We start from the raw sequence: 19,941 nt of genomic DNA, 5'->3' as shown, positions 1-19,941 counted from the left end.
GAGATAATGCAGTAATTACATAAGTGATTTTATAGTATAACAAATAGCATGTAAAGCTGAATAAGAATTTGGTATCTGATGCATATTTTAATAATACAGTATGTAAATAGCTGTATGTCATAAATTGTCATTGCTTTTTCTTATTTGGTAAAACACTAAGTCACACTGCTATAACCATGGCTTTTCAAACATACTGTATGCCAATCAAAATGATTTTTCACAATCATGCCAGTCTTGCTCTTTGCCATAAGTAATATACCGAAGAGAAATGTTTTTTTTTTTAAATAAAGTTTAAAACAATAGTTTTGGAGAGGTATAAAACTCTCACTGACTTCACCCACTTCCTCCTACAGTACCTACTGTACACTATTTAGACATATCCAGTTTCCACTTGCACATTTCGTTTTCAAATTCTGTATTTGCTGTATTTCTAGAGACAGACCTTACTGTGCTATTCTTTTGAATTCACAGTTTCATAAAAAACAAGATTCAGTTTTGCTTGGCATGCATAGAACATTTGTGTTTTTCTCATATGGATTTTTAATGGTTGTCAGTATAACATGATATGGACAATAGATTCCTTCAGCACACCAAACACACCAAAGCAAATTGAAAAAAAAATAGAACCCAGTTCATCCATAGCCTGTGCACAGTAAAGTAATTTGTTATAATAAAGTTACATACAATTTCATTTGTTTTTCAGCAGCCATATCACCCTGCAACTCACAACTGGCAACCCACTGAAGCTCAGCAGGTGTGAGCCCAGTCAGTACCTGGATGGGAGACCTCCTGGAAAAAACTAGGGTTGCTGCTGGAAGAGGTGTTAGTGGGGCAAGCAGGGGGCAGTCACCCTGTGGTCTGTGTGGGTCCTAATGCCCCGGTATAGTGACGGGGACATTATACTGTAAAAAAAAAGTGCCATCCTTTGGATGAGACGTAAAACCAAGGTCCTGACTATGTGGTCATCAAAAGTCCCAGGGCGTTTCTTGAAAGAGTAGGGGTGTAACCCCGGTGTCCTGGCCAAATTTCCCATTGGCCCTTATCAGTCATGGCCTCCTAATAATCCCCATCAATGAATTGGCTTCATTACTCTGTTCTCCTCCCCACTAATAGGTTATGTATGGTGAGCTTTCTGGTGCACTATGGCTGCCATTGCATCATCCAGGTGGATGCTACACATTGGTGGAGGGGAGTCCCCATTACCTGTAAAGTGCTTTGAGTGGAGTGTCCAGAAAAATGCTATATAAGTCTAAGCAATTATTATTATTATTTACAGAGGTATTACTGTACAATACCTGCCTTCAGGTAGTCTGTCAGCAAATTATAGTGACTAAAGAGCTCAAGGGAACTTTAATTGTATTATTCATCCTAATTATCAGATAATATATGTAAACCACTGTCAAACGAAGGCTGTATTTCATTTGACGCTGCAACATTAAGTTCAATGAGAATAAGATCTCGGCATTTGGAACTGGAGCTCAGTGGAACAGTTTAATGTACCAAACAACATTCATCACAGGATGGTATAATAACTGGCTCAGATACTTGTTTCAGCAAAAATATTTTTAGCTGTTTGCTCTTTCCTCGTTGAAGGTAACATACAGTATTGTACTTTGAAAGTCTTTCCTAATTAGCAATTGTTTGTGTATTCAATCTTACAGATTAAATTGATATCTCCTAGCCCTGCCCTTTCCTTGCAAAATCTTGAATTTAGCATTATGAAATTGAATTTGATTTTCTTACAGGATACAAATGTACAGTATATATACTGTACGGTATATGGTTGTGATGTTTAGACAGTGCTGGAAATTAATGATTTGTTTTTGAATGTTGAACATGTACAGTACAGTAATTAAACAAATGAATATGGATATGTTGCGCTGATACTCATCATCTTGTCAGACCAAGCTGGGAACATATTTTGCACATCACAGACACAGCTTCCCCAAACAAGCTCAGTGTGCTGCTGATTTCTTATCATACTGTACAGTAGGTAGTTCTACTACTCATGCTTAAAATTTCATAGTTCTAAAAACATTGTGATTGTATTTGGACGAGGGGCTATTTACCATCATGAACATTGGTTTCACTGCTATGCTGATGAAACTCAGATCCGTTTTGCAGACTAAATCATACCCTTGTGTCTGTCTTATATTAACACATGGATGTAAGCTATACTTAAGCTATACTGTGATTTTGCAAAGTTGTACTGTCAATTGTACTGAAATCAAACCTGTGAGAGAAGTTACTTTTAACCCCCGACTTTCATTTCAAGTGCATGTTAGGAACATCAGAAGAACTCTTTGACATCTGCATAACTTTACTCAAATAAGATCATGCCTAACTGATGTTAAAATGATGCATGCCTTTATTTCATCAAGATGTGAATATGTTTTAAGTAAGGTATTAAACTATCATTAAAAAAGTGGCCTATCAAACAGTAAACTGTTCCTGTTTTAAAACTAGCCAATCAATTCCAAACTTCACAGGCAATTACAGTATCTAGTGCTATTGTAGGCTATGAAAACGCAAAAGAATGGCAAAATACATGTAAAATTAAAGGGGTAAAAAAATACATTCCTGCTTTTCCAACTAGCTGAATGTTCAGCTAGCAGAATTCTCTCAAGTTGTTTGGAAAATGTACCGTTAATAAACAGTTATTTGTGGTTTACAAACAACTTACCCACCTGAATAAAAATGAAGCAAAGAGGGAAAAAAAAGAAAGTACTGAAAGGCTAGCATTTTAATAAATTAACATAAACATCGTAAAAGGAATGAAAACACAACACTTACTGAATTTCTGGCTTTTAAAATGGCACTACTGATGTCTTTAAAATACAGGGTTCATTCCATAATAAGAACAGTATAGTAGCAGACCTCAGAGAAATTATATATTATTAATATAAAAATTACAGCAGCTTTATACAGTAAACTATCAATGTCCATGCAAGGAAAATGTTAACAGATTTAGTGATCTACTGTAACTGTGCATATCTGACTTGTAGAGTGTTCTGTTCTTATCCTCAGACTACAGTATGTACAGTAACACAAGCGATTTCATACAGTATAGCTTAAAATAAAAATAAATTTTGAAAACTACAAAGCAAAGTGCCTATGCCTTCTGCAAGTTTGAACAACATTTTCAGTTATTTTCCTTCATATTTTTAAGCTGAGTAGCTATCCAGTTCATTCTCTTCTGCACAGCAAAGCCTCATTTGATTCCTTTTACACCAGCTCCCACACACTGCACAGTTACAGCAGATATTTTTGTGGGCAATTTTATACACTCTGTAGGAACATTACAGAACAATAAAAATACTCACAAAAAAGAAGAACACTCTAAATGGTTTTAGGTACCAATATACATTTAACAAAATCAAGTCTGCATGAGTAGTGTACTGGTTATGTGAACCAATGTGTGCCTTATTTATTTCTAACAAATGGATTTAATGTGTGTGGAGGAAAGCAACAGCTAGAGCATGATGAATAAATTGCTTGCCTGTTATATCCAAGGTAGAATCCACAACTAGTTGCTGTGTTCCTGCTAAATTCTTGTTGCAGAAGAGGTCAGTAACCTGGTTGCAAGCCCACTCGAGTTGACCTCAATGTGCTAAACCAGATGACAATATTCAATCACAACACAACACTCAAAACCAACTCACAACCAGGGAAGTCTCCTTGGCCCATGCTAAAAATAAGTAATCCTGAAACATGACACATTGCAATGTTGTTATTCTTGTATTTACTTTTGGCAATATGTTAAATGCATTTTTAACTCCAGTCTAAGTTTCCTCAAAAACAGAATAAGTGTTTGCTTAATGTTTAACTTCTCCACGAAAAAAAAAAAAAAAACTTTTAAAACACGTTGTGAATAATTCACACAGTGTTGAAACAATGTTCTCAACTAAGTATGAAAGAGGAAAACACACCAATAAATTCCTTATAATTTTATATTGATTCATTACCATACATACACTTAGGGTAATATATATTTTATAGTGTTCTGCTACTATAAAATACATCAGGCAGTAACAAAGGATGTAAAGTACAGTAACTATATGCTTTTAAAACTAAGTGAAGGATTACAAAATGTTGTGTGCAATGGGGACAGAATGCAACTATTTGTTTTGGAAAATGTCGACATAGCCACACGAGCTATTAATAGAACCATGAATGAAAGAAATGTAAAAGAAAGAACAGTACTGGATGGGTATTTTCCCATAGTGTTCTGTTTATGATTTTTGTATGTGAAATACCACGAGACTGTCTAACATTTAAGTTAATGCATTGACTGGAATCAATCCAAGAGTTGTAGAAACAAAAGCCAAAATTTCAGGCTTTTTACAGACTGTTACAAAAGTGTGCATGCTTTGGGACAAAGGAAACCTAAACAAAATGTCTGACATCAAACAATGTTGTCATTAAAACGCCTGAGTAGAGAATGAATTACTGTAGTTCTAATCTCAAAATGCTAAAACATTGAAAATATTGATTTTTTTCTGCTTATTTTCTTGTCTTACAGGTTATAGCATTCTTTAAACAAACACACTACTGTATCTGAGTGCATACAACATTGGTTCTGTCAATCTGAATTGATTACAGTGGCCCTTGAGAGAACCAACTATTTAGATAATAGGAAATGTCATTTGTAACACATAAATGGATTAAAATATATAACATCAATTCCCATACCAGCTATTAATAGAACCATTAATGTAAGGTGTTGCCAAGGAAGTGTGTAATGCACAATGAGAAAACCATTAAAGCTGTTCCTTAATTCCCTAACCAACACAATTGAATTGGATGTGGTTGCTTTCGAACAAAATTCTGCTAACAAACCATACTGAGACTTAAAAACATAAGGTCTGGACTTTACACTAATAAAGTGAAAGGTTATTTCTCTATTAGGACATAGCAACTGTTTCAGATTTGCAGAAAGTCTGACTATAAGTCCCTAGGAAGGAAAAGTAATAAGTGGATTTTAAAATCTTGAACATTAGTACATTTATTTGTAATATAATTCTTTAGTAATTCTTTTACAGTACAAGTGATAATACACCAAAAACAAAAAGAAATACCTTTACTCTACTATTGTAGAGAGAAATTCCCTTGAAATTGAACTCTGATTCACTTGAACTTTTTATGTCATTGGAGGATTCTAAGTCTTTTTCTGGGGAATCAACCTAACTAGGGGTCAAAGCATCCAAACAGAATTATCTAATTTCCTTTAAGCCTACAAATTAAACAGACTTTTTTACAGTGTCTGAAAAATGTATAACTGAAATACCCATCATGCATTGAGATCCAATTTACACTTTGGCAGAAAGATAAATCTAACTCATTAAACCTTTTTATCATAACTGATTGTGTGCAGATTCACTCAGTAACATCCTTGATTTTCATGTCTTAACCTAAAGAAATGTAAGTGTTAAAAAATGAACTGGTATGACATACAGTACCACAGAAACTAGTTTAAAATGGCATGCTACATAATGTAATAAGTAAATAAACACAATTAAAAAATAAAGACAGATTGTAGAAAAAAGACATTATATGTTACAGGTTTTCTGTCGATACAACTAATTCTAGACAAATGTTTCTCTAATGTGTTAATAACAGATGTTCAGCATACATTTAAATTAGGCTTAAAACTTGTGGAATCTCTTTTCAATTTCTTGACTGTTGAAACAACAGCAAATTTTACTGTATCTTGAAGGACAAGAAAATTTGTCTAAGAAAAAAGGCCAAATTGTCCATATCTCATGCTTTGACTTTTTTAAAACTGTATCATTTTCCCCGAAATGTTAAAGTGACTTTTCCTGAGGTCTATATACATTTTGTGTTGGAGACTTAACCATTAAATGTTCAAAACTGCTAATGTAATTAAAGTGAGTTCCTTATATATAGTTCTAGGAACATATGGGCACATATGAAAACATATCTCCATATACAGATGCAGCCATTCAAAATGGGTGAGGTATTTCGCGGCATACCGCGACACGCCCACCGGGGTATCACGCAGTTCACGTGTGTCACGTGACTAACTATCCAGCGTCGCCTTGTAAAACCGCCAGGGGGAGCTTAACCTCTCATGTACAGCATTTGAGCCTTTAATTTTGAACTGTGTATTACAGCATGTTAATCATCAGTCATTAAAATGGTGGTATATTTTATGAAAGCAAGATTGCTCAGTTAGACAAAAGTACACAACCTACCTTTATCAGAAATATTTATGCATCAAAGCCTTTACTGAAGATATTACTAATAGTATTAATAATGGATGACTTTGGACAAGCTGTATACTCAAAGTATAATTTCTTTAGCACATTTGTACAAGCACTTGGAATCTGTCCAAGCCATACTTTGTCAGGCATTTTGTTTTACTTCAACGGGCATAAAAACTTCCTTGCTTTTAACAGGGCATTTCATAATTTCTAACTACGAAAATGATTTAAAATGCGACACCTATAATTCAACTAGAGCTTAAAATATCACAAGGATCCTCAAGAGCACAGCAAAGAGTGTATTAAAAGACACTTGTATTTATCAACGCTTTCTTTTCCGTATACCAGATTTTATGGAACCACTTCAGAGGGGTGTCAGCCTGTCAGATTCCAGGAATCGGCACTTTAAAGGAAAAATACACACCAGTATTCCATTTCTCCCTAACGATTTTAAGCATCGAAGTATTTAACTAGCATGTGAAATAGCGTGTGAAAAAGTGGTAGTTTTAAGCTTTTCTGCTAATATAATATGGAATCGCGTATCAAAAGAATTTGTGTACTGCGACAGGGCTGTGTAGGGCTGTTTCGCCTGCCTGTTCATGCGAGCTGTCTTGTAGCCTACTGGTCTAGGTGTGTGACTACCAACTGGCAGGTTGTGTGTTTGAATCCAGCTGGTGCTGGACTTTTCATTTTTATTTATTTATTTTTTAATCGCGTAACATAAACATATTTCCGTATGCAAACTGTACTGTATACAGTATGTATATGTATATTTAATGTCTTAACTGTGCCCGTTTAAGTATTGAATATTCATATCTAATTTTACCACTGAAGGGAAATCTTAGTAGCTGAGCATAAAAAAATAGAAGCATACTGTAACGCGTGTGAAGGCAATAAACGATATTAATTTTGGAACTTAAACATACAGTATATGGCTGGTCTCGGTACTTTAAAGAAAAAAATACACACCAGTATTCCATTTCTCCCTAAACATTGTAAGCTTCGAAGTCTTTAACTAACGTGATACCGGAGTCAACAAGCATACTTTTAGAATTTGATTAAAAGGGAATATAATATGGTATCGCGTATCTCAAGAAATTAATAATGATATAATTATATTCATGTTGCAAAAGAACTGCAAGAACTGCAATAATGAACATGGTTTCATTATGACCAGAATCGGTCTTGAGATATTTTTAACTTGATTTACAGTATTTGAGAGGTATGTCTTAACACCGATACTACAGTGCTTAAGTACTAATCACGTATATGTTTCTAGGTTTATATTATGCATTTCATACGGTCAAATTACTTTTGAGCAACTAATAAGAAGCGCGAAACGGTATGCGTTTTAGTTTCGTTTTGTGCTGGGACCCGTGGATTGATTAGAGATATCAAGTACATACAAGTCATTTTTTAAATGATGTAGTTCATCTTGAAAAAATCGTCTTGAAAAAATGTTACGAGTTACACAGGTTCTGTTTCCATATTGCGGATTTTGGTTACGTAATATTATTTTCTAGATTTCACGTTGTGAATATATGATTTGGGCAAACAGAGCCGCAAAGAAGTACATTATTGGTTGTTGGGTTTTTTTTGCAGTTTTATCTGGAACAAGCGATGCTTAAACCTTTGTCTGATTCTTGTGAAACTATCCACACGACAGTTACAGTACCTAGGAGTTGACTTCAGTGATGTCACTGATGGGATGTTTCTAAAAATCCATCCTCTGTAAAACGTCTTCTCTAGTTGTCCTGCATATGTATTCGCTAATGAAGCTGTGTGTTCTGAGCCTGGATCTCTACATTTCTGTATGAACCAGCTTAGAGGGCTAAAGACAGCTTGTGTTTAAATTGAGTGTAAGGCAATTTATGCTTCTAAAGTCATGGTCAGCATTTATTTTTGAACTGTGCTGTAAACTTGTTCTGTGCTAAGTCACATTATTTTATAGCGTTTTTATAGCGTTATCAAATCCAGTGGCGCTGTGTGTTAGTTTACTGACTCCCATGTCACATGGTCTGTGATTGAAACCTGTAAAACCGGTTTAATTCGTCACAGCCAGCACTCTTCAGGTGTGAGGGTCTTCTGCTCAGAATGAAACGCTAAAATGTTTGTGTATATTCTAATGGTAGTGGGGGCAGGGTGTGTGGGAACAGGTTTGGTTGAAATTGCATTGGAGATCTATGTTCTTCACACCTGAAACATTTTCTCTGAAAGCATTTTCTTCGCAGTTTAACCGATCTTGTTACAGCATGTTACAGTTTACTATTATTACCCATATTAATTTTAAGTGCTTAATGTAAAATCTTGTAAAAATATATTTTCATTGTTCAAATATACGTCTGACTATCATATAATAAGTTAAATACAAAACTAAAGAAAAAATAGGGTTAAATATAATTCAAAATATTTTGCTAACAATGTTAACTGTTTATGAATAATAAAATGTAATAACTAAGGAGTAGGATGGCACAGTTGTTAGTATGTTTTTTGTTTTGTTTCTTTTTCATAAATACAACAGTAGTACCTGATGTCTCAGTGGCTTTCAAAATTAAATTATACATGCAAACCTGTGAACTAGAAAGATAACTAAGATATCCATCCATTATATTCCATAATATCCATGAAATATATGGCGCTGAAATATGTGTGACGCAGTGGTGGCCTGACACGGTGAGGTCCCCTGGCAGCTGTATGATGCAGTGGTGGCCTGGCACGGTGAGGTGCGCTTGCAGCTATGTGACGCAGTGGTGGCCTGGCACGGTGAGGTGCGCTGGCAGCTGTGTGATGCAGTGGTGGCCTGGCACGGTGAGGTGCGCTGACAGCTGTGTGGTGTGGCGCAGTTGTGGCATGGCACGGTGAAGTGCGCTGGCAGCTGTGTGGTGTGACGCAGTGGTGGCCTGGCACGGTGAAGTGCGCTGGCAGCTGTGTGGTGTGATGCAGTGGTGGCCTGGCACGGTGAAGTGCGCTGGCAGCTGTGTGGTGTGACGCAGTGGTGGCCTGGCACGGTGAAGTGCGCTGGCAGCTGTGTGGTGTGACGCAGTGGTGGCCTGGTACGGTGAGGTGCGCAGTTCATTAACCCTTGTATGTGCTGTCCGCGCCCAAAATGCAATTTAAAAAAAGTCAAAAACCGTGCTCAAATGCAATTTTCAAAGTGCAATGAAATACAATATTGTTGTTGCTGCTGTTCTGGTTGTTTTTATCCCGTAAAGCGTTTTGAGAAGCCACCTTTAAAGGCGATATATGTTGTAGAACCGCTGATTCTTATGGAATGTGTTCCGCAGGAGATTCAAATTTTTATTTATTTTTTAATCGCGTATCTAAAGAAATCTCAGTATAACTTTGTTCATGAACAAACAGTGACATGTTACATTATCATTTTTTTTTTAACAAGGCTCGTCAGCTAATGTGAATCGAAACCTGTCTTGCTAGCTTTTAAAGTCGTGCATGTGTAAACGACAATTGAAATAGAGAAAAAAAGACCTGACTGACAAGCCGATACATACTCTTAGAGTTTGATTAATAGGGAATATAATACAAAAATACAGTAAGGGACTTAAAAGTTAAAGGAGATGCTTCATATTGCTTGACTAATTTTAAAAACTAAGTTATAAATGCAGACGCTCCCTCGGTGCCGCGCCGGGTGTAAATATCAAAGTATACATTCCCAACAAGAATTGTACCCATCTGTCATGCAAATAAAACACCTTGAATTGAATTGAATTGAGGGAGATAGGGGGACAAATATACTGTAGACAGGACTCAAGGCAAATAAGATACTTATGGGTACGCAGGCATTCACGACAGCAACATACAAAACGTTTGCACGTACTGAGTTAAGTTATTACTTGGTTTTCAAAGTGCAATGAAATACAATATTGTTGTTGCTGCTGTTCTGGTTGTTTTTATCCCGTAAAGCGTTTTGAGAAGCCACCTTTAAAGGCGATATATGTTGTAGAACCGCTGATTCTTATGGAATGTGTTCCGCAGGAGATTCAAATTTTTATTTATTTTTTAATCGGGGGGTTGTAAGGGGGGGTTGTACTTGCAGTGCATCGGCATAGACGGGAAAGCAAGAGCCGACCGCTACGCCGCCCTCGTGTTTCGAAATCTTGTGACTTTTGAAATTTACTGGGGGTGGACCACGTCTGTAAATTTCGATGGGTCCAGAGGCAAAAGTGCCTTGCCTTGCAATCTCCGGGAAACCATTAGTACGATGGTGAATCGGAGATTCTCAACCCTTGCTGCGTACGACTGGAAAAGAATTCGTGATCGGATCAACGAAATGCTTCATAGGAGGAGGCGGTCTTTTCCTCTTGTCTAACAGTCTGTCCACAAACAAAACATTCCTGTTAGACAAGAGGAATTGAAAAAAAACAATTTTGTCAATGAAAACCGGTGTCTGTGTCTCTCCCTGCTGGATGTCCCTCTCACAAACTGCTGAATGAATAAAATAATTTTATTGAAAACGAGTTTGCGATTGTCTGGTCTTTAAATTCTTGAGATACGCGATTCCATATTATATTCCCTTTTAATCAAATTCTAAAAGTATGCTTGTTGACTCCGGTATCGCGTTAGTTAAAGACTTCGATGCTTAAAATGTTTAGGGAGAAATGGAATACTGGTGTGTATGTTTTCTTTAAAGTACCGAGACCAGCCATATACTGTATGTTTAAGTTCCAAAATTAATATCGTTTATGGACTTCACACGCGTTGCAGTATGCTCAGGTACTAAGTAAAAGGAGATGCTTCATATTGCTTGACTAATTTTAAAAACTAAGTTATAAATGCAGACGCTCCCTCGGTGCGCTGCTCTGGTACGCCGGCTCTTACACAGTGCCTGTCGGCCGTAAGCGTTACAATATACATACCCAAAACTGCTTGTACCCATCTGTCATGCAAATAAAACACCTTGAATTGAATTGAATTGAGGGGAGAAGGGGGGAATACTAAAGCCAATACTGGCTCAATGGGCTTTGACGTGCTAATGCGTTGGTTTAACAGTCCGGGTGTGGCAGGCTTCCAATGTCAACTCGACTTGATTGGAAGACACTGAACGTATTTTAGCCCTAAATGAATTAATAGCAAACATGGTTTACATAAAATACATTTTTCCAAGAAAGTTTATAATAATATGATCTATAGTTGAAATCTGAGCCTACTTTAAAAATAAAGGAAAAGCATTTTCAGAGAGCAATCACGCTGTGTTTATGTAGAAAAAGCGATTAGGTTTATGAGCAATCTAATTACCTATTCGCTTAAAACGCTATATAAAATAAAGTTTATTTAGAGATGAATGATCAGTGTCGCAGTTTAAATAATGGGAGTCAGGAAACTAACACACAGCGCCACCGGATTTAATAACGCAATAAAAATGCTATAAAATAATGTGACTAGGCACAGAAAACGTTTACAGCACAGTACAATAATAAATACTGACCATGACTTTAGAAGCATAAATTACCTTACACTCAATTTAAACACAAGCTGTCTTTCTGTATGAACCTCTAAGCTGGTTCATACAGAAAATGTAGAAATGCATTAGCCTGATTATGATTAAAAAACACATAATTAAACACGCGTTTGCGATTTAAATCAGAACACGATTTAAATCACTATAAATGTTTATATTGTAACACATACTGTCCAGCCTCCATTTCTCTATAAAAATTTACTCTGTTGCACACACACACACAATAGAAGCAGGAACCGCTGTCAGAAGGGAAGATATGTTCAAAATATCGCAAATATCGATCATGTTGCGATATTTTGAAATATAAAAGTCAATTGATTGTCCATAATATCGCTTACCTATTTTTTCGAAGAAATGTTTGTTAAAATAAAAGTCCAGCACCAGCTGGATTCAAACACACAACCTGCCAGTTGGTAGTCACGCACCTAGACCAGTAGGCTACAAGACAGCTCCCATGAACAGGCAGGCGAAACAGCCCTACACAGCCCTGTCGCAGTACACGGATATAATCATACCGTTATTAAATTCTTTAGATACGCGATTCCATATTATATTCCCTTTTAATCACGATGCACGACCTCCGGTACGTGTCTGTACCGCACACTTTGAATGGCTGCATCTGTACTGTACATGTTTTTAGAACCATGATGTCCTTTGGGGATCCACTGGTATTGTTTTTATATGTCCAAGTGTAATTGCTATCCAACACTACTATCAAATCATTGTTATTCCAATATTACTATTATCTGCAGTTTTGCTTTTCTTCTCATGGCTTGTAGTCAAGACAAAAGAAGGGGGCACATTCTCAGTCATTTTAGGATGTAAGGTTTAGATCCCAACATGCATCAGTTTCTGCTTCATCTTTCTGGCATCAAATACTGTATATACGTGGTGAAAGTGTACTGTATGTAAAGCTCAATTTTTCTGTTTACCTGCCCATAAGACATAGTTGCAACTCTCAGTGAAATTCAGTTTAGTGAATTCATATGGTCTCTTTCTGTGTAGGGCCTTCTTCTTTGCAATTATTTTCAACGTGTGACATAATTTCATTTGTGGTGCATAAAACTAAAACACTGAAGTGATAGGCGCTGATGGGGAGAATGAAGAGGCGAGATGATCTGCCATAACTCAAGCCTTCATTTAAACACAAAGGCAACAGAAGGGTACAGCCAAGGAGAACGAATGGAAACTTTGCCCTTTCAGCAGACCCTCAAGTCAGCCAAGCCTATGACTAGGCTGGTGCTCGCCTCATTACTGACACACACAGTCCCCTTAACAATTGGTGAAACCTCGATACCTAAAACCAACACACAACCCCCTCCTCCCACTATTTACAGCTTGCAGTTCTTAACAGTGCTCCCAGCGGGAGCCCCTTTGTAGCAGACACTACAATATTCTTTCCTCTGACTTAAACAGCATACACTTGCTTTAAGAAAGATGATTAGGTCAGCCTGTGGCGGACGCTTGGTCCGCAGACCACATTTTGAGAACCACTGAGCTAAGGTACTTCCTCTGTAGAAATTCAATATAATTTTATCGTTAGAAAAAATGTATTTAACAATACAAATCTTGGCTATCAACTAAAATTCTTACTTGGCTACTATAGCTATGGTGATGACTTAGGTTAATCCGAGCATGGTCTCAATGTAATATACAATAAATTAAAACATGCAGTGCGATGTAGAATAATAAAGGTTGCCAAGAGCCTTCTTTTTATTGCTCTTCTCCTCTGTTCTTCCAGTCATCATGTCTCAAATACATTTTTAAATTGTGTTAAGGAAACACATTCTGAATTACAGCATGTTAGGTAAAACACAGAACCCATTATAAATTAAACATTTCTTGTATACTTTTTCTGTTATATCCTCATTTGTTTTTATCTCTGACAAATATACAGTGCCTTCACCTCCCTTTCAGTTAACACTGACACTAACACAAAATCATGCATGCAATACTCTTAATAAAACCTTAAAGGAACACATTTTGGGATGAAAACAAAATGTCAGTAAAATGGGAGAATATACTTGCTAGGCACTGTATTGCTTATTTGTTATATTGCTTATTTCTTGTATATACTTATTTTTAGTGTATATCGATCAAAGAGTTTGAAACATTTTTGTCATGTTACATGTACAGTACATTTGTTATTTCTATGTTCCAAATCCAAATGTCTTCATTCCTCATGTTGTGTGCAATGTTTTTTTAATAAAAATTAAATAAATGTGTGCTTCAATACACTGCCATCCACAGGAAGAAAAACTGGGACACAAAATTGATATTGAAAAGAGTGCATGTACAGTATGTTTTCTGATCTACCTTAGGCAACATGGCAACATCAACAGGAAAAGCTGAGAATATGAGCAAAGATATTTAAAGTCTTTTTTTAAAACAATATTTACTTAGGAAGCCACAAAAAACTAAAGAGCAGCATGCAATGTTACAGTCTATAGTGCTGAGCACTTTTAAAATACACAGATAAACAGGAACCATTGCTAACACAATGAATAAAACTGGATATCCTTCGACTCTGGAGCAGTGCAGCACTTTCCAGTGTTTTCAAGAGACAAATAAGAATAAGACAATAAAAATTTGCAGCAGAGCCATGGACAGAAAATGTAGGGGATGTCTTGAGCAGTGAAGAGAACAAATGTCATGCCAGTGAACATATGAAGTAAATGACCCCACATCTGCCATTAAAAGGAAATGATGTATGGCAAAAGCATCCAGTTCTAAAAAATAATATGTTTTGGCATTATAATGTGTGTTTGTATGTTTTTAAATAAAAATAAATGTCCGAACACATCATGAAGCATACAGTTGTGGTTCTGTCTTTTTGCATAACCTAAATGGAGGCATTCTGTGTCTATGTACAGTATGTTATTGCCTCTGGTGCTGTGGTATCATCATTTTGAATTATGTCCCTTCACTGGTAAATCTTCAATGCTTTATTCTTTTTCTTCTAGATTTTAAGGAAGAAAACAACTGACCTGCTTAAAAGCACATCTCTAGGGATGTATTTCTTCATCTTTAGTTTCTCAAAACCTTTTTACAGATGGTTTGAAAATAAATCATTAATATTGTTAAATAATAATTGGTGGCATAGTCTGAGATGGTAAACCTAGAATATACAGTATATGAATAAGAGGTAATTTAGCCAAAACTAGAAGAAAAAAAAAGATGTAAGCTATAAATCAATTGCTATGCCCCTGAATGATTTATCAAGGTTAGGCTTAATAAATGGTAAGAAAGCGTTTCTTCAGGTCAATGTCACTGTTTTATTTTGCCATGATGTACTGTGAGGTATTGTCAGTAATCTGTGCAGTGAAGCGAGATGATTCCCTGAGGGTGGGTATCTGTGTGCATGTGAAACTAAACTTATGTGATGAAGCTCAGCATTTGAAAACCTGTCAGAATTTGCGACACAAATGATGCAGCTCATTAAGCAGAAGAACATGCCAATGTTATTTTAAATGATCTCCATCATGTCATCCGATAAAATGCAGTATTTATCTTACTATACTCTGTACAGAAGTTATGTCATCTTAATGATTCTGCCAGCATGACATACCATTCTCTGTGAGGTAATTGACGTTTTTCATCACTCCATCTGTGTAAACACCCGGCTCATAATTGTCCATCTCTCCAGTCACCACATGGGCCACTCTAGCAGCTCGACCTCGGATTGCACCTGCTGAACGGTCAAGGTTTTCAAAATCATGTTCCCGAAGGGCAATGATGCATTTGTTCACATCTTCAAGAATGTGGCTCTCTGAAACAGAATGATTTGAAATGAAAATTCGGTCAATGCAATTCAAATATGGTATACAGTATGAGCATAATTGTACTGTTCGCTACTATAAGACAATAACTTAGAAGCCTTCAAAAATACATAATCAATTATGTCCATGAGATGTTGCTTTCTGAAATGAATCAAGAATTAAACAATGATATTGATGTTCATGTCTTTAATAATCTTCAGTTTAGCTAAAAAAGTTTATTTAATTTACTGCAGGTATCAGGTAGCACATCATCTGGATAGGCTTCAGAATCCAATGTAGGGGTCTACAACTGGTAAACATATCCCAAGAAATCAAGCCCCTGTAAATCTTGTATTTTATTGACTGTTGGTTTCAGTTAATGTAATGCCTTGCTTATTAAATTTATTTACATAGGTTTAAGGGCAGAGTTTGACTGGTTTAGTAGCTTTTGCTATATTTTTTTTTCAGGAAACCTCCCACTTTCCCTTCCCCACTGTTTACAAAATAGGTCAAGTTTGAATGAGAGAGATGAAATCTGCAAATATACCAAAGTGCATTGAAGAGTTAACTATCGAAAACTCTGATTGCTTTGCTTTCCTAAAATGTGTTTTATGTGGCCCAAAAGAAGAAAACAAGTCCAATTAGTATGAGATGTGGGTTATACTGTATATGAGGAATGAAGGGTTGGGAAACATTCTGCAAACCCAAGCTTTTTGTCAGCTAAGCTTTACCATGGAGCATCACAGAATATAAAGTTAATCATATCCGTTTTCTTTATTTCTAGAAACATGTACTGTATTCTCCTATCAAAACAAATATTCATAAACTACAATTAATGAAGGAAATTTTGCATAAAATATTATTTGGCCATCTCAGCACTAAAGTCTCAGAGATAGGAAGAAAACGTATACGTAATATATAGAATATATAATATTATCAGAAAGATCCTGGAAAGGGTTTTGGCAAACTAGAGCTTGTCCCAAAAGGATAATAATAATAATTGCTTACACTTATATAGCGCTTTTCTGGACACTCCACTCAAAGCGCTTTACAGGTAATGGGGACTCCCCTCCACCACCACCAATGTGCAGCATCCACCTGGATGATGCGACGGCAGCCATAGTGCGCCAGAACGCTCACCACACATCAGCTATCAGTGGGGAGGAGAGCAGAGTAATGTAGCCAATTCATAGAGGGGGATTATTAGAAGGCCATGATCAGTAAGGGCCAATTGGAAATTTGGCCAGGACACCAGGGTTACACCCCTACTCTTTTCGAGAAGCGCCCTGGGATTTTTAATGACCACAGAGAGTCAGGACCTCGGTTTTACGTCTCATCCGAAGGACGGCGCCTGTTTTACAGTATAGTGTCCCCATCACTATACTGGGGCATTAGGACCCACATGGACCGCAGGGTGAGCGCCCCCCGCTGGCCCCACTAACACCTCTTCCAGCAGCAACCTTAGTTTTTCCCAGGAGGTCTCCCATCCAGGTACTGACCAGGCTCACACCTGCTTAGCTTCAGTGGGTTGCCAGTTGTGAGTTGCAGGGTGATATGACTGCTGGCTGTAGTCATATCACCCTGCTAAGGGACTGTACTGTACTGTATCAGTACTGTGAACATGTGACTGCTGTCCCTCTAGCTGGAAAATGTGTCCATCTCAGGGTCAAATGCTAACATACTGAATAGTAATATTAACAACACCATAAACATAAAATTATTAATACATGTGAAACTGAATACTCCCATTATGCATTTATCAACTCAGAAGCATTTAGAACAAATGTGTGCTATTATACACATTGCAGCTTCTAAACATCTCCTTCTGTCTACTTCTATATCAGAACAGATGTGAAGTTCTCGATATTAACATTTTTTTCTACTTTTTCTAATGCCTGTGATAATACAAGGGTTTATATAAGATGTAATCAACATTAAACTTTTATGAGACACCTGTTTCAGGGAATGGAGCATACACACACTATGAATGTTTCCATCATGTGATGCATAGTTTACAATTTTTTTTCCATGTGGTGACAGAATTACAGTAAATGCACTTCTTTAGCAAAGAAACAGGTTTCCAAATATTTTTCACTATTCATAGTACACAGCCTTGAACATACTTTATCTGTTTGACAGTTTATTATTGTCCCCATTTTCATAGAACAAAAATAAAACATTTATCCTTGAAAAACATGTTTGTAGAACCAACATCTTTGTTACAATAACAGTTTCTAAAAAATATACTGCTGTAGTGGGATAATTTTCTGTCCACAATGTCTTCATTTTCTGGACTGCAGAATTAGATTTGTATCATGGTGCAAGATTAAGTGAACTGATAATTGTACAATGTTATTGAGGGTATGCCATATTTTTTTCCTTAAAAGCAATTCATTTTTGGTAACATTAGCTAACATTAGTAAGACCTACCACAAGCCCATGTCCCGTATAACCCCCAGAATTTTCCAAATGTTTGCAAAAGCACTCTATTTTTATGATGCATGATTTATTTATTTTTATTACTTTAATGCATGCTTTCTTTTGACCAGGAGACATAATTGGTGATGCTAATGATATATGTCACTCAGGGGTTTAATTTATTTTTTAAATGGATGAATTTCATTAAATGTACAAGGCTAAATATAGTCAGAACACTATTCTGCTGTTGGGTAATCAATTTCTTCAGCTGTACTTCACCATGTTTTAGGCATGGAGGAATGCAATTATTTCATGTTGGATCTTAAGGCTGGTAATGCTCTTTTAATCCCCCCCCCTTCCCCCACACACACAAACTGTCTAAATTGTACTAAGGGTCAATGATTTATTTTTAAACTCAGCCTTTTTTGTTCTTGAACTGCTTAATGAGGTAAAAACTTACTGTATTATCCGAAATAAACTGCTTAGTGAATATCAAGTCATTTTCTCATAAGAAAATAATATTAGCTACAAATAAAAGGAGGTGAAACCGTCCATCTAGCTCACTTGGTGTTTAATAATTGATCCAAGGAACTCATTGAGCTGTTTCTTGAAAGGAGCCAGGGTATCATCTTCAACAAAATGTTTAGGTAGCTACAGTAGGTCCATTCTCCCATAACCCTCTGGGTAAAGAAATGCCTCCTGCTCTCAGTTCTTCAGTGTGTAGTGCCCATTAGTAATTTCTGGTTTCTGAGTTACACTGCATATTCTGGAGAAATCCACTGGGGTGACTTTGATAAAGCTTTTGCAGATTTTCCATCTGTGGCTGAAGTCCTCTCGTAATCCATTTCGATTAAGATTAAAAAGTTTCCTTCAGTTCCTTCAGCCTATCAGCATAGGGCATTCTCGTAAATCCTTGCAATGTACTCCAATGTACTGGTTATCAGTGTTTGATATCTGTACTGGAATATATTGACATCTGCCAATGCCTTAATGGTTTCTGATCTACAGAAGACAGCAATGTTGTCTTTCAGCCACTGATTTTTGAAGCAGATAAATCCATTTTCTGAGCAACTACTCTCACAGATAGGGTGCCTTTAATCATGCCAATAGCTAATAGGTGATCTTCATTTCTCAGGCAGTTCATGTCATACAGTATCTTCTTTTCTTCTTCCTTCAATGAAAGTTGTGTTTTTAGAAATTTTAACTCAAGTAAAATACCTATGAACAGGGAATATTTTTGGAGCCATATGATCACTCCTTTGTCACTTGCTTTGTCATCCAAAGGATCAATGCTACTCAAACTACCAAGAAACCTACTGTATCTACTTCATTTCAACCTATTGTATTAATTTAAAATTAATAAACAGCATTATGTATGTACCCAGTGAGGTATTGTAATGCAACAACCATTATGTTTGTAATAAGGCTGTTGTGTTTTCAATCTGCATAAGTATACTTATAAAAGATGTGTACTACTTTCTTGTAGTTGTATTACTAGTGAGAAACTTGAAAAACTTTGAAAAGCTGATCGATGAGTCAAATATTCTTTTCATATTAAGCTCCAGTATTTTCAGTTGTCTTTGACAACACACAACATGACTAAATCCTGATGACTTTCTAATGTTGGATGGCTAAAAAATACTGTTTATGTCACAAAGTGAAAAGAATGGGTGTTTGGGCACCAAGTGCCAAGGGCTGTATGGATGGTAGTTGCATTGATGGGCCAATGACAGATTTCTGCAGTTTCATGTACTGTATTTCTTCTGCATTTCCTGTCCTAATCAAAGGCAAAGGCAAAGACACCGGGCAATTACTGCACCATTGATTCCTTAGTCTGTAAAATGGATGCAGCTTTCTCCAGGTCAGTGCCATTTCATGACAATGGGCTTAAGAGATTGTGAAAGTAAAGTATGCTGAAATGGAATCTTTCAAATAAATATTATCAGCAAACTGTAAAGGGATCTCTAACCTCTCTGCAAAGCTCTAATGTCAGCTGGATCCCTGAAGACAATTTATGTCATTTTTTGCATGGGACTTATAAGATTGTGGTTTGTGGTCCCTTGATCAC

General features: G+C 36.5%; 1 protein-coding gene across 1 annotated transcript in view; it reads right to left on the bottom strand.

Annotated features, from left to right (window-relative positions):
- LOC148661626 (catenin alpha-3-like) overlaps positions 1-19,941 on the bottom strand; it is a 600,833-nt gene that overhangs the window by 66,017 nt on the left and 514,875 nt on the right. The window contains exon 12 of the mRNA XM_088635643.1: positions 15,266-15,466. Coding sequence (XP_088491769.1) covers positions 15,266-15,466 — 201 coding nt within the window. The remainder of the gene's footprint in view (positions 1-15,265; positions 15,467-19,941) is intronic.

The sequence above is a fragment of the Lepisosteus platostomus genome, chromosome 6, assembly GCF_059453375.1.
Source record: "Lepisosteus platostomus isolate fLepPlt1 chromosome 6, fLepPlt1.hap1, whole genome shotgun sequence".
In the NCBI taxonomy this organism is placed as follows: domain Eukaryota; kingdom Metazoa; phylum Chordata; class Actinopteri; order Semionotiformes; family Lepisosteidae; genus Lepisosteus; species Lepisosteus platostomus.
The sequence above is the reverse complement of the archived record's forward strand: the minus strand, read 5'-3'. Positions and strand labels throughout refer to the sequence as shown.